Source organism: Sinocyclocheilus rhinocerous, unplaced genomic scaffold (assembly GCF_001515625.1).
Source record: "Sinocyclocheilus rhinocerous isolate Xijiao unplaced genomic scaffold, SAMN03320098_v1.1 scaffold1024, whole genome shotgun sequence".
Taxonomy (NCBI): Eukaryota; Metazoa; Chordata; class Actinopteri; order Cypriniformes; family Cyprinidae; genus Sinocyclocheilus; species Sinocyclocheilus rhinocerous.
In genome coordinates, this window is record NW_015655417.1 from 414444 (window position 1) to 430678 (window position 16235).

The window sequence follows — 16235 nt, forward strand, 5'->3', positions numbered from 1 at the left end:
ATTTCTAAACACTATAGGTACGTTTGGCAGTAAGACATGTTTAAGCAATACACTGCTGATATACATAGTATGAAAGTTTGTTGGTCTAAAAAATTATAACTTTGTTTTAATACATACATTTTAGCACCAGGTAGTTACATAAAATCTCTAGGCAAAAATACTAAATAATCAAAAAAGAAAGAAAACTAATAAAATCTACTATACAAAAAGACTGATACAGTGGTTTAATAGAAACACAGGCACTTTGTGAACCTTCACAGTCTTCTGGTTTGAATTAAAACCCTTTTCGGACTTGTGCAATATGTAAACATCCTCATCTCAGGCTAAGCATGTTCATGATGAGCTTTCTGAAACTGGAAATGCAAAAATCTTCATTCTAATTTGCTCTGAGTATAAAAAAAAATACATCAGTGTTAGTGTAAGCTTAAAGTCAGAGTTAAACGAGTTTGAAAACTGCCATAATGAATAGATAAAGATCAGTAAATTATCATTTGCATATTTAAATTTGGCATCATATCTTGAATTTGGATATACAGTAGCAGCCTTGCATAACACCAAATTTTTCCAACACCTGGTACTGCATCAATGTAACACTGAACAACATGAAAGTATTTACTAAAATTTTTAAAGCCAATTCTATAGACAATGACATTTGGTTAACTTAATCCAAATGAAAAACAAAAACCATAGCACGAAAATGATCATCAAATAAATCTAGCCTTCCTGAGCAGATAATGACACCTTTGGAAATTATAGTGTATACATTTTAGTGTAGCCTGAAAACAGGCCACTGGAGCTGCAGACCATTCAAGGCCACGACTTGAATATTATCGGCCTGACTTTATTTTGTACCGAAGAACCAAGTAGGTGGCGAGTCGCAGGATGAAGAAGAAAATCCCCAGTATGATGAAGTCCATGTAAAGCTTGGCATCTTCTACATCCAACAACTGCAGCACTTCTTCAGGTCTTTGGAACTTGCAAACCCTCCCTGGACATTCAAGCTCAGTTCGGTTCATCCCATAAATGGACAAAATCACCCCCTCAAACCCATACCTTTCAGAAACACAATCAAACAAGCATGAAAATCTGATATTTGCCTAGTAAATGTATATATAAAAATATAAATAGCATACCGGACATAGGACATGTAAGAACTCCATTGTAGGTATTCTGGAATGGTGTCAAAGTTCACGAAGAACCCAGAGAATAGTAGGACTGGAATGGCTGTAACCGGACCAACAAAAGTGGCCACCTGTGAAGAAAGTTTTCAAGGCTGTCCTGACTAGATTTTAAATTATTGTTGTAAATGTTTTAGTCGCAGTCTGGAGCCCTTCTAAGCGAGATGATAGCTGTAACATGTACCTGAAGGGATGTGGAGGCAGCACCGACTAGAAGTCCAAGAGACTGGGCTACTAAAGCTGTACAGATCGACAAAGCCAAAAACAGCAAGTAGCGGCTTGCCTCTGGAGGCTGTTCAGTCATCCAGTACACAATACTGCAGTACATGATGGGACAAAGGACCTGAGGAAGAGTGGACAACCCCATGACAATATCAAATATAAGAATTACAGAAGTCCTTGGTTTTCTTTGTCTTAGATCCACTATACTAAACTTTCGACACTTTTCAAATATGCTCAGCTCATATCATGCATAAAATGGAGTCAGTAAGACTTAGGCAGGCAGGCACCCACCTGGAATGGAATGTCAGCCATTGTCTTAGCCAGATAGTAAGCCTTCAGGCTGTACCAGTAGTTTAGATGTTCCCTCAGAAACACAGCCATCTCTAGGGGAACTGAACAGGACAGAGAATCTATGAATCTAAAAACCACTTTCACTTCCTCTGAATGAATATAGGACATGACTTTAGACCCAAATCTGTGTTACATGTGTTGATAGTAAAACTGTGACATGACATTCTTACATGCCTCTTCACTAACTTACAGGTAAGAACTGTAGGCATCAGCGCTCCAAACATGAGAAAGAGCATTGAGAAGAAGAGGAAACCAGTGTTGTTGAAGACTTTGCTGGCATCATTGCCAATGTTGAGGTACAGCAGGCCTATCAGCACTCCAATGGAGATGTGTGACATTAGCCGCAGGTGTGTCAAAACCTAGTGCAAAAAACAAGAACCATTTTAAACTATTCTGCAAAAGTAAAACGCAGTAGCTATATATATATATATATATATATATACAGTATATATATTAGATCAATCAAAATTGGTCAGTTTCAGTATTGGTATAGTTACTCTGATTTGTCTTCGTAAAGCAGTATTGTGTCACAAAACTGAAATTAGGAAAGTTTAGGACTGAGATACCAGATATCAACTAAATGAAACAACAGTGTACCTGGTCTCTGCATACTGTAATAAATGTTCTCTTGAAGAGAATGCAGAACTGAGTCAGAGAGCTTGTTGCAAAAGTATGGCTCTCAACATGCCCTGAATCCTGTAAAAGCAAGTGTAGGAAAGCAAAATGAGTCATTAGAAAAATTAAATAAATATAAAAGATTATGTTAAAGCATGAACCATCTGCCCCAGACAGCCATCACTATTTAAAGCAAGTGTCAGTGACACTACATGTACTCTTGTGCCAAGTACAGGCTTGTAATTATCTTTTATATAATCATGTCTTTGGCAGTCAGCTGTCATCAAAAGACTAAGAAGACAGTTACATCAGTATATTTTGAGCTGAAGGAGGCTTTTGAACACAGTGGATCAGTTCGTCTAGCAAACATCCTGACCACAATTTATGCAAGTAAGCATTTCAGATGTTATCCACAGCATCACTCACTTTGACACATTTTGCAGTGCATGGGGTTACTGTGGTTTTGTCGACACAGTTGCACTTTTGCTCCAAAGCACACATGCCACCCTGAACAGCCTCAAACAACACTGGGTTCAAGTCCCCGTACTCTCCTGACACTACTTCAATGACTAAACACAAAACAGAGGAGAAATGTAAGATGCATGATATATTGGTGCCAAATTGATTATTGGTTATTGATTTTTTTTGTAATGTATATAGACAGTTATTTTTTTTTCAAAATCACATTAAAAACAGTAATAATGTGAAATCTTATTACAATTTAAAATATGTTCTATATTAATCTTAATATCAATGTTGAAAACAGTTGCTGCTTTTTTTTTTTTTAAAGAAACTGTAATACATTTTTTTCAGGATCCTTTGATAAATAGAAAATGTTTAAAAGAACAGCATTTATTTGAAACAGAAATCTTTTGCATTAAAGTAAAAAAAAATGTACTGTCACTTTTGATCAATTAATACCATCCTTGATGAATAACAGTATTAATTACTTTGAAAATAACTTACTGCCCCAATATATGAATATGTAAGTATAAGTATTTACTGTATAAAACACAACTTACTGAAATCTGCAGGATTGTGGTATGTGGGACAGTGAAGACCCAGTCCTCTCAAATAAGGGATGAGGTATGGGACACTTCCCTTGTATATGCACTGGCCTTGGCTTAAAATATACAGCTGTGAAGGAGACCCAGAAGGAATCAAATGATGACTGAAATGATTTGAAGATTTCCAAAAAGATTTGCACATGTCTTTGTACCTTATCAAACATCTCGAATAGTTTGGCACTGGGCTGGTGAATAGTGCAAATGATAGTTCGCCCTCCTTGTGCCAGAGACTTCATCAATGACACTACCTGGAAACAGGATGCACTATCCAAACCACTGAAATCAAAAAGCAACAAAAAATATACAGTATATTTTAATGTTACAAGCATCTAAATAATGCTGTTTTATTTGTGTCTAAATACGATAACATTATTACCTGGTGGGCTCATCAAAAAATATGACTGGGGGGTTGTTTACTAGTTCAAGGGCAATAGCCAACCTCTTACTCTGCCCCCCAGAGAGAGACACAGTACGAGTGTGGACACACTCATGCAGTCCCAGGGCTGTCAGAATTTCTTTTATCTGCATGCCAATATAAACACACAGAAAGGAGGTGATATTTCAGAAGGACATACATTTGGGGCAAGTCTGAATGGGGTGATGAGCTTTACCTACCAGCTCTTTTTTCACCTCTGTGTCTTCATTGAGCTTTAAAATTTATTTTTGTGTATTTTTATAAATCATTTTATAAATAACTTTTTATAAATACAAAATTGTCTTAACAAATTTAATAAAACAGAAACGTAGCATGTTTTTTGCCACTTCTGTTGATGGTGTCTTATGATTATGATAATGTCTTATAATGACAAAACCCCCACCTTAAGGTCTGTTTCAAATTAATGAGGTCAAAACTACAAGTCATGCACTATTTAGGACCGTTGAGTTAAATGAGAATGACAAAATATGGTTACCTTAATCAAAATGTGTAAAATATGATCTCCTGACCTTGTTTCTTCCACCACGGTCCTTCTCTGATGGTGCAGGACAGGTCTCTGAACTCCAGGTCCACAGCAGTGCGTTTGGGCAGGTGAGAGAAGCGCTGCGCCTCTGTGATACGGTTCTCCACCTTCTTCAGATGGGTTAGCAATGGAGCTTCCTGGAGCTGTGTTCCTCCATTACACAGGCTGTCCTCCATAGTAATACTAACTGACCCTAGATCAGATGTCTTCACTGCCATTCCAAAGGTCTAAAGAGAGCAAAAATCCTTCAGTGCTGTGACCATACACTACCGGTCAAAAGTTTTGAATAATTAAGGTTTTTTAATTTTATTAAAAGATGTCTCTTATTCTCACCAAAGCTGCATTTATTTGATCAAAAATACAGTAATATTGTGAAATATTATTACAATTTAAAATAACTGTTTTCTATTTTAATATATTTTTAAATAATTTCTTCCTGTGATGGCAAAGCTGAATTTTCAGCATCATTACTCCAGTCTTCAGTGTCACATGATCCTTCAGAAATCATTCTAATATGCTGATTTGGTGCTCAATTTTTATCAATTATTCTTGGTCCTCAATTAATAATAATGCTTCTTATTATTATCAATGTTGAAAAAAGTTTATCCTGCTTAATAGTTTTGTGGAAACCGTGATAGATTTTTTTTTGTCAGAATTCTTTAATAAATAGAAAGTTCAAAATAACAGCATCTATTTGAAATATAAACATTTTATGACATTATCATTGCCTTTACTGTCACTTTTGATCAATTTAATGCTGGATAATTTTTTTTTTTTTTTTTAAAGTTTTTTTTTCTTTTTTTAATGTAGGCCTATTTGTTTCAAACTGAATGGTAATGTATCATCATTTCCACCAAAATATTAAGGAAGAAATAATAATAAGAAAGAAAGTTTCTTGAGCACAAAATCAGCATATTAGAATGATTTCTGAAGGATCATGTGACACTGAAGACTGGAGTAATGATGCAGAAAATTCAGCTTTGCCAAAGAAATGCCATGAGTCATCATATGGTAGGCTACATCACTATACATTCAAAATGAGAAATCTTCAGTGGGAGCGTCTTCCTATAATTTCCCCTTGAAACACAAACCTCTTTACACTTTCTGCTCATTCAGGAGAGGCCCCTACTCTGTCAAATTGATCTGGTTTTGAATTTCCTCAGAGAGACTGCATTGTGCTGACACATTGAATTGGCTGGCAAGATGTAAGTCCCAGGAGTTTGGAGCCAAAAGGAAGAACGAAATCAGAGAATGTGAATAGCCAGGTCAGAGAGAGACATCACAGGCTCAGTCCCACAGAGAACACTAGCGAGGAGGGGATCGCTCTAGTGTTCACATGAGAATTAGTAGATTGTGCTGCTGTGTGGAGACAGACTGTACAATGGAAATCTTGTTGGAATGTATTGTAACCAGTGAAACATAATCAGAATTTCTCACAGACATATGGGTAGAACAAATGATCACCACTCCTGTGATATACAAGTGTTACATAACACACATCCATAAACATGTTACATAGAGTTTGTATCAGAAAATTGGAATTTGGATTGTGAAAATAGTATTTAGTGTGTATTCACTAATTTTGTGAACATTTCTTTTTATTAACCCTTTGAATGGTAAATATATTGTTATTATGGAAAAAACAAAGAATTCTAAAAGATATGAAATTGTACTAAAGAAAAGAAGCTCTCATTTATTAGAAAACAGTAATGTATTATTTTGTGCCTGCCTTTTAAGGGTTAATAAAATTATTGCACCCAAAAAAAAGAAAAAGTTTTAACTGGCCACTATAGAGAATCAAGAGATTTGGCTTTGTGGTCTTTATGCCATGTATGTAGGCTAATCTACAAGAATTAGTCGTTTTATCTCTCTTAATACCATGCACATATATTACAGACCACATACATATTTTAAAATATATGATATGATATATATTACATTATTACTTGTATTAAATAATAAAGAAAACCTTATTGAGGTTATCAAGCCCTCTTAAGACACTAGTATAGTAATTTTGGCATTGCATAATATAGCATAAAATAGTAATATGATTAAAATATAATAGGATAAAAGAAGAATACCATAAATATATAAAATACATTATCAGACGCAATGTTATGGTTATAAGTCTCACAGATGATAAAACAAGAATTTTAAAGTTATGTTACTGCTGAGAATTAACTGCAAAGACTGGAAACCAAATTCTTGGAATCACTTACCCAGACTCACACTCGAGAGGAAATATTAAGTGTTGAATAATAAGTGTTGAAATGTAGGTCACTTTTCTCTTTACAATAGGTAACAGAAAACAGGTTCTGTGCCACTGGTAATCCCGTACAGAAATGAATGAAAAACTAGTCCTGAAGGAGAGTTTCTTGGCGAAGTGTGACGCAAAACCGGACGGACAGAAAAGCAGCCCGAGCATCATGACGCTCCAACGTCACGTGCACTCTCTCCCATGGAAACGGAAACAAAAAATTACTTTCGATAATTATTATATGAGAGCATTATTTAGTTCTTAGTTTATCATTTATTAAATGTTTAGATTATGTTTTATACATTTAAAAATAATAATATAAAAATGTGTGTGTCGCCCAAATATGTACGTGTTTTTGAAATGCATGTTTGTTCACTAAAGCAGGTATGAGATTATAGACTTCTGTGGACAGCGTGGTATGTCATTTCCTATGAAAATGAGTGGACGCGATGGCAACATGCCACAACTGGTTGCCAGAAGAAGCCACACGCTAATAAAGCGAGTTCACCCCCAGAACAAGAGCACATCTGGACGAGTCTAAGCTTGACATCTGTGAGTCCTGCACTGTCTACATGTCACCTGGTACCTGTAATATGTATATATATGAAACATCAATCTTGAAAAGTATGTGTCTGTAATAAATAAAACTGATAATAAATCTTTAAAAATACATTTTTTTATGTTGAGTTCAGAGCAGGGTTGCCAGGTCCAAGGGGGGAAAAACTTTAATAGGAAATATTTAATTTTCTTGTTTGTGTTGTTTGGGTGATTTTAGCTAGATTTCGTTATATGTGTGTGGTGTGCATATTTATTTTATCTATATTTTATTCCTCTTCAGTCACTGAATCTGCCCCAATTCTTTCAGCACATCTTCATACAGTAAATGAAAAACAAGAACATATCTTCTGATCTCAATCAAGACCATTATTAAGCATTCATTCTCATTTCTCTTTGCTTAACTCTTCTTCTCTTCACATTAACTTGTCTTGTCTACACACAAGCAGTAATATACAATGCTAAACTCAATAAACCTGCCCTACCTGATAATGTATTAAAGGGGTCATATGATGCTATTTTAAAGATCATTATTTTGTGTATTTGGTGTAACAGAATATGTTGACATGCTTTAATGTTCAAAAAACACATTATTTTAAAAATATTGTACATTATTGTAGGTCCTATATGCCCCGCCTCTCTCAAACGCTTCGTTTTCTACAAAGTCCCTCCTTTGACAAGCGCAGTCTGCTCTGATTGGCCAGCTGACCCAGTGCATTGTGATTGGCCGAACACTAGATCGCTGGCCAATCAGAGCACACCTTGCTTTTTCAGACCGATGAGCTTTGTAAAAATCGACGTGTTTCAGAAAGGCGGGCATAGAGGAGAAACAATAATGTACAGTATGTGGAAAATAATGTGTTTTTTTAACCTTAAACCGCATAAACACATTTCATTACACCAAATACACAAAATAATGTTCTTTTTAGCAGCATCATATGACACTTTTAACTTAGTGACACCTAGTGGTATCTTACTGTCTAGGGCAAACTGTATAAAACAGAGAAAAAAAGTCAAAACCACAATTGCATCTATTCTGCTTGATTTATTTGGGACTGGAAAATACAGTTCGTATAACCAAATAACTCTGCTCTTAAAACCTCCAAACTTACTAAATGTGCTGTTTTATGTAAATGTAGATGCCTTATTTCAAAGTAATGACAAACAATATCAATGCTATCAAGTATTCAGAGTTTACACCCCTGACTTGGTAATGGCAAAAAAAAAACAAAAAAACACTCAACTAAAATGAAGAACTGAATGTATTTTATAGAATTCAATCATTTCATTACATTCTAAGAATCTTGCATATGCTCACATTGATTCAACATGGTGAGTTAAACTATGGCTGTAAAACAACCAACCAAAATAAATAAATAAAATAAAACTGTGTTTCAGAATACCAAAATAAAAGAATACTAGTTAAGTTTGATCATGTTTTATCATACAAATGCAGGCACAAGAGGGTGTTAAAATACATTTAGCCAAATAAATAAAGCAAGGACTTGTATGAATTTGAGTGGAGTGAATGAAAAGGCTCAGGCACTGCTTACAAACTCCAAATGGCATCTTCACCAGACTAGAGCTAATACACAAAGATATCTGCAGAGGTGATATTTTGAATTTCCAGGCACTGATGTTAGATTCAATTGAAAAGATTCAATGACAACATTTAACAAATGCACAAAATATATCAGTGGCAAATGTCTGAGATAGAATGAAAAACATTCTACTATCAAACTCTACATCTACGGAAAAAACAGCTGACTCAATCATACAAAAACGTTTTGTAGTGGTTCACAGGTTATTATGCTGTACACATTCACGTGTGCATATAACCAGAGTCAGTGAAGGTATAAAATGTAGATGATACTTCAAGCAGCTCAAAAAAATATACACCCCAGAATAATTCAAGTTTCAAATAAGCATGTGTTTAGATAACACACACCATCTTAAAAGGCATGATTGCGTGTTCATGGCTTAAAATGAGAGCGACATTTTTTTTATTATTAATTATACATTATTACTATGCATCATACTGCAAGGCTGTTTTAAGTAGTAACTGCAAATTGACCTGCAGTAAAAAAAAACTCCAGTAAATACAAAGAAAAGTTTTCTGTGAAAAACTAACCAATATCTTAATAACACACAAAATATAAAGGCAATAGGATGACACGATAACACTTGTTGACACTGAAATCTATAAAAATACTTCTGGAAGGGGTGGTTGGTCTTCAGCTACAAATATGGACTATTATATACCTATCGCACATCATTAAGCTGTCTGGCTACAGTCAGTATCTCTTTGGCCCCTTTGCTGAGCAGCAGATTTCAGAGGTCCACTCCTAACTTCACTGCGGCGTCCTGGGCTGCTTCTGACACCTTTAAAGCAGTGATGCCCACACGCTGGACCTTCTCATCAACCTTCTCCTGTTCCTCAGCCTGGGAATAATGAGGTTACAGATGCTCAAATAAGTGTAAAATTCAACGAAGGATTCAGAATATTGGAATTTTTATCTATATTGTAGTGGATTAACAACCTGATTGTCAGAGCTGATGCTTGTCTGCATGGTCTCCTTCAGACTGTCTGAACCATCGAGACTGTACACCGCTCCAGTCAGGTAGAGCTGTGAATTCTTAACTTCAGTGTAAACAGCAACTGGAACACTGCATCCCCCTTCCTGTTAAAAAAAATCTAGTTTAAAACATATGCAAAGTTCTTAGAAATGCATTCTTTGTATTCATGTTGGTTTTAAAAAAGGTTTGCCAGAAAAGGTTCTATTTAATGTCTTAGAAATTGTCATGTGGTGTAAACATCAAGTAAAATGTAATTAATTTTCATATTTTTAAAAAGTCTTTCACTTATTATTAAATATTTACACTACCGTTTAAAAGTTTGGGTTTAGTCAGAAATATATATATTTATTATTTTTTTAATTATAATTATTATTTTTTTTGCAAAAACATCAAATTGATTATAAGTGACAGTAAAGCCATTTATAATGTTACAAAAAATTTCACATTTCACATAAATGCTGTTCTTTCTATTATTGGGGGGGGGGAAATGTATCACAGATACAAAAATATTAAGCAGCACAGCTGTTTTCAACACTGATAATAATAAGAAATGTTTCTTTAGCACCAAATAAGCATATTAGAATGATTTCTGAAGGATCATGTGACACTGAAGACTGGAGTAATGATGCAGAAAATTTAGCTTTGCCATCACAGCAATAAACTACATTTTAAAATATATTAAAATAAATAACATTTATTTTAAGTTGCAATAATATTTCACAATATTACTGTTTTAACTGTATTTTTTTATCAAACAAATGTAGCCTTGGTTAGCATAAGATAACTTCTTTCAAAAACAAACTTTGGAACCACAGTGTATTTATATATTATTATTTAATTCAAATATTAAAACATTAAAACACATATTAAAGCATCATGTCATTGATCCAGAAACAGGTGTGAGGGGTGTTACAGTGCAGCAAGATGCCTACCAGGTGTTTGAGAAAGGCTCTCTCCGCGATGCATCTCAACACAGTGTCCGAGTCATTTAATACTGACACCATTTCCAGGATGTCCTGGTCTCGAGCTCTCACTTCGACTGCCAGAGCGCCCTTTAACAAGACAGTAAGAGCAGCATGTAAGGTTCAATGGGATGAAACAAATGCACTCACTGCTGTGTAGGAGATCTGGACGAAAGCAACACTGAATGTTGAACCCACCTGTCCAACTGCATACATGCAGTCATCAGGCCCAAGGATCTGAAGCAAGATGATAACAACAGAGGTCAATATTAATCGATTAAATGATACAATAATCTTTAGTTTTGCATTGTATTTGAATTTAAGGTTCATTGAAGTAAAACAGAGGTACCTGGCTGATGCGATTCTCCCAGCCCATTCTCCGAAGACCTGCTGCTGCTAAAATTATGGCTGAAAAGTCATCCTTTTCATCCAGCTTCTTTAGACGAGTGTTGAGATTACCTCTCTGAAACACAACTGTTAAGGTATAACCTCAAAACATCAAGTGCTTGTTAATACACTGAAATTATCATTTACTTATTATCTGTATCTACGTACAATTACAGGAAAAGTAAAAAACAAAACAAAAAAACAGCTACAGCACTGCACTGAAAGATACAATGTCTTTAAACTCCAGATGGGGAAATCTTTTCTTTAGTTGTGCGGCCCGGCGAAGAGAACTGGTACCTACAACACTTCAAATATAAAATATATTATTTATTTTTCAATAAAACACATATCCTGCAAATATTTACTTTACAAAAATTTAAAAACATATCACTACCATTAAAAATTTGGGGGTTGGTAAGATTTTTGAATGTTTTTCAAAGAAGTCTTTTATGCTTACCAAGACTGCTTTTATTAGAACAAAAATACAGTGTAAACAGTAATATTGTGAAATATTATTACAATTTCAAATAACTGTTTTCTATAAGAATACATTGTAAAATGTAATTTATTTCTGATATGCAAAGCTGAATTTTCAGCAGCAATTACTCCAGTCTTCATTGTCACATGATTCTTCAGAAATTATTCTAATATGCTGATTTGCTGCTCAAGAAGCATTTCTTAATAATATCAACGTTGAATGTTGATTGTTTGATAAACAGAAATCTCAAAAGAACAGCATTTATTTGAAACAAATCTTTTGTAACATTATAAATGTAAATTATCACTTTTGATCAATTTAATGTGTCCTGGCTGAATGAAAGGATCAATTTCTTTTAAATGGTAGTGAACTTTAATATATTTAAAATATAGTTCTTTGTACTGGCCACCAATTTTACCTCTTTTTGGCTAGAGATTCTAGAAATTTGCCTTTATGTTTGGGGTGCAAAACAACAGCATCGTGGGGGTTTTCTCGCCTTTGAAGAGAAGGAAATGTCAATCATAATGTTGACCACATATTAAAAAGGATTTGCGATGAGCAATACACTATATCAGTTTTTTCCATACACGTTAATAATTATTTATGAACATTTAGGTTGAAGTTCATCTGTAACATGACATGTCAGTTACTTTTAAGATAAAAGACTCTTCAGGTGGGGGAAGTCGTGGCCTAATGGTTAGAGAGTCGGGACTCGTAACCCAAAGGTTGCGGGTTCGAGTCTCGTACCGGCAGGGATTGTAGGTGGGGGGAGTGAATGTACAGCGCTCTCTCCCACCTTCAGTACCCCGAATGAGGTGCCCTTGAGCAAGGCACCGAACCCTCAACTGCTCCCCGGGCGCCGCAGCAAAAATGGCTGCCCACTGCTCCGGGTGTGTGTTCACGGTGTGTGTGTTCACTGCTGTGTGTGTGCACTTTGGATGGGATAAATGCAGAGCACTAATTCCGAGTATATACTTGGCCACGTCACGTCACTTTTTTTCACTTTCAGATGTGGAGGGGCATATAAGCACTACACTACTGTGATTCACTTACTTCAGCACAGATCCTATAGTGAAGCCTTCAGGAAGAACAGTTGGCAAGTCTTTCAAAGAGTGCACGACCAGGTCCACCCTATAGAGACACAAATATTACAACAGCATTATTCATACTGAAACATAAGCACCAGTGTAGCAGTGCAAACCTCTGAAACATCAAATGCACCAAAAGACCAATGAACAAATCTTGTTCATCAACAAATCTGTATGCAGTGCGAAGTATACATGAATGATATAAAGAAGGAATGACTCACTCATTTTTTTCCAAAGCATTTTCCAGTTCTTTTGTGAAGAGACTCTTTTCACCAATCTTTAACACAAATATATACAGTATATATATTAACGTTTACAAAACGAATTAATTATTACATCAATATAATATAACTGAATAATCTACTTTAATTTTTTTTGGACTTACTTTGGATAAAGCTGTGTCAAGAATTTTATCTCCTGTTGTTGACATAGCCACTGAAACAAAATAAAAAGATTGAAGTGGAATTTAGTTTAAAGGCAGAGTAAGTGATTTCTGGTAGCCAATGTTGATATTTGAAATCACCAAAACAAACACGCCCCTACCCCAAAAGGGTCTTGCCCCTATTTTCTTTAAGGAGAGTGAATATTAACTACATCATACTTGCTAAACTCAATTACAAATAAACAACAACTGTTTTGCATATTCGACAATGATTTCTTACCTACTTCAAAATGAACATCAGGGTGTAACTCCTTGAGTTTCTCTACAACACTGTCTGTCTGAATCCGAGCCAGCTGAAAAAAAGGGAGAAAGGTAACAAAAAGTTTCAACAATATTCCATTTCCCACAAAATATGATGGTCCTTTAAGGCTAATCTTCTTGTTTAGGGCTTCAACTGGTTTCTTTACTAAAACTAATCAATCTTGTGCGCACCCTAACAAAGACAGAAATCTTATCAAAGCCATCACCACCGCTGACACACCCAATCAAACTTACAAACCTACATTTGCCTATGTGACTCTAGTACTACTAAGTGATGATGAGGCAAAATATATATAGGCAATGTTTTTACTTTTACTTTCCATACTATAATTAATGTCTATTAGACTTTAGTTATAGAATGAAAAGTAAAAACGTATTTTAGAAAACGTGAGAAGGTAATTAAGACACACTGGTATTTTAAACACATGGATGATTCCAATGACAAGCAGTCATAAAAACTGTGAAACGTGTGCATTTCAATTTCCCCAATTTATCAGGTGATGAATATGATTCGATATTTAAGCAATATTTTAGATGATCTCGTTTGTATGTACACTACAGTTTAAAAGTTTGGGATCAGTGATCATTTTTTAAAGAATTAATACCTTAATTTAGCAAGGATGCATGAAATTAATCAAAAGAACCAGTAAAGACATTTATAATGCAAAAGATTTCTATTTTAAATAAATGCTTTTTTCTTCCTTTTTTAGTATTGTCAAAGAATCCTGAAAAAGAAATTGTGGTACAATTTCCAGAAAAACATTTAGCAGCACAACTGTTTTCAACATTGATAATAATAAGAAATATGTTTTTAGTACCAGCATATTAGAATGATTTCTGTAAAGATCATGTGACCCTTAGGACTGGAGTAAATGGCTGCTGAAAATTCAGCTTCGCAGTCACAGAAAGACATTTTAAATATATTAAAATATATTTAAAAAAATTTAAATTAATATGTATGGAATGTGATTTTTTTTTTAAATAGACCATGTACAATGAATGTGCATATGATAATTTACCTGGCTTTTTCTGGTGCCAACACGGATCACCCTGCTGACTTTGCCATCAGCATCCTGTAAAAGATGACAATATTTTTTTTAAATATATTAAAATATATTAAAAAAAATTTAAATTAATATGTATGGAATGTGATTTTTTTTTTTAAATAGACCATGTACAATGAATGTGCATATGATAATTTACCTGGCTTTTTCTGGTGCCAACACGGATCACCCTGCTGACTTTGCCATCAGCATCCTGTAAAAGATGACAATATTTTTTATGCAAAGATCAGTACCAACAAAAATAACACAGACTAATATGTTAATTTGGATTACATTCTGACCCTAATGTATTTATAAGGTCCATCTGCCATAGTTGTAGTGAAATTAACTGGAGTCTTCAGAGGAACAGAGAGCAGTGTACAAGAACATGAAGCAGGACAGGACAGACTGATGAGCCAGTGCCCCAGTGTCCTGGCTTCAGTAGATAAGACAATAATGCCTATTCACTGCGTCCGTTACACACGAGGGAGGAGTAAAGAACACCATTCATATAGAGAGATTTCATATGCGAGAATATTACACTAAAACTTTTTGGGTAAAGATGATTCAGATGTAACTTCTTATTAACCACTAGACCTAAGCCAAAATAACATTATCAATTATGTCATAATCGCATAACTAACGGCGCTGCACTGTAAGGTTTACGAGTGTGGGCGAAATACATTGAATGTAAAATAAATACGGTTAAATTAGTTAGATTTGGTTTTGATTTCTCTCAAAATTACTTTTTTTACTCCAATTTTGAGTAGCGAATGAATGAAAACATACCTGTAGGTTTGTCTTTTCCGACATTTTGTAAGATGATCCAAGTTATTTACTGCTGATCTCGTTGAAATTAAAGTCATTTCTCATTCATGATTGTAAAGGAGAAAATATTGAAGTGGGACAAATGTCATTCACAACTGTTACAGGTTGAGTATAATTTCCGTAAAGTCAGAATTGCAGAATAAAGGTCCCTATGACCGTCACAAAAAAACTGCAGAATACAAAATAAACAAAAAAAACTTTTATTTTGAAGAAGCGGTTATTCTGGAGACGGAAGTTAACATGTACACACGGTAATCGCGGTATCGTTTGTGTTCTCACTTCATTCACTCATTTTATATATAAGAAATTACAGTCATCGAATGAGCACGATGGCGGAGTATGAATTATTTCACAAACAAACAATGTCTATAATGACGCTGATGACTGAAACAGTTCAAGACGAGATTCAAAAAGTTTTTGACTGTGAATGTCGTCCATTCCACACTGACATTAGTTGTGACAGAGATGCGATATTGGACATGAATAAGAACCAACGCAGACTGGTACCTTTATTTTTATTCTGCATGTATTTTGCATGTTATTTAATTATCACGTTTGCATGTTGCAATTGCATGTTATATTAATTATTATTATGAGATTGTTGTCAGTTGTGATCTGTCAGACAGCCTGTTCCTTACGTTTTTCCTTTGTGCAGTCTTATTTTAAGGTTAGGTTACATTTTATATGATTAATCAATACTTTTGTGTTTAACACTGTAATAAGTAACTATATTTCATTCTTTAGATGAAATGTTCAGCTTCATCCTGCTAGTTCGAAAACTGAACATTTTGTCCAGATGACTTAATCAGTAGTTAAAGGCACAATATGTAAGATTTTTTTATTAAAATATCCAAAAACCACTAGAACAGTGTTATATATTTTGCTGACTTGTGTACTTACATTATCCCAGATGTTTTCGAAGAATGTTTAAATCCAGAGAAATAAGCAATTTTAACTAGTGACAC

General features: G+C 34.6%; 3 protein-coding genes across 3 annotated transcripts in view; 1 reads left to right on the forward strand and 2 right to left on the reverse strand.

Moving 5' to 3' along the window:
* Nucleotides 1-827: 827 nt before the first annotated feature.
* On the reverse strand, nt 828-4568 carry LOC107718293 (ATP-binding cassette sub-family G member 4-like). Its single transcript, XM_016525315.1, has 13 exons — nt 4379-4568; nt 4252-4259; nt 4049-4081; nt 3810-3955; nt 3586-3709; nt 3389-3503; nt 2793-2935; nt 2349-2447; nt 1942-2110; nt 1692-1792; nt 1363-1521; nt 1134-1252; nt 828-1053 (listed from the first exon to the last, which is right to left on the reverse strand). Exons 1-13 carry the CDS (start codon nt 4566-4568, stop codon nt 828-830), a joined length of 1632 nt encoding a protein of 543 aa, XP_016380801.1.
* A 4773-nt stretch (nt 4569-9341) lies between these two features.
* LOC107718294 (porphobilinogen deaminase-like) lies at nt 9342-14478 on the reverse strand (the record flags this gene model as incomplete). Its single annotated transcript, XM_016525316.1, has 12 exons — nt 9342-9646; nt 9745-9885; nt 10714-10833; nt 10942-10980; nt 11093-11206; nt 11360-11435; nt 12027-12104; nt 12662-12739; nt 12918-12973; nt 13082-13131; nt 13359-13431; nt 14419-14478. Coding segments are annotated over 12 exons (996 nt in total), but the record flags the coding sequence as incomplete, so codon positions are not given.
* A 1021-nt stretch (nt 14479-15499) lies between these two features.
* Nucleotides 15500-16235, forward strand: part of LOC107718302 (zinc finger protein 883-like) — a 5102-nt gene continuing 4366 nt past the window's right edge. The window contains exon 1 of the mRNA XM_016525324.1: nt 15500-15773. Coding sequence (XP_016380810.1) covers nt 15591-15773 — 183 coding nt within the window. The 5' untranslated portion in view covers nt 15500-15590. The remainder of the gene's footprint in view (nt 15774-16235) is intronic.

Bases quoted from the DNA above. Each gene is read 5' to 3' on its own strand.
- LOC107718293 (XM_016525315.1), bottom strand. From the start codon at position 4,568: ATGGAGGACAGCCTGTGTAATGGAGGAACACAGCTCCAGGAAGCTCCA. The intron at 2,448-2,792 runs GTGAGTGATGCT...TTGCTTTTACAG, and splicing joins GCACTGCAAAATGTGTCAAA to GATTCAGGGCATGTTGAGAG. The intron at 1,253-1,362 runs GTACATGTTACA...CTTTCTTCACAG, and splicing joins CTGCCTCCACATCCCTTCAG to GTGGCCACTTTTGTTGGTCC.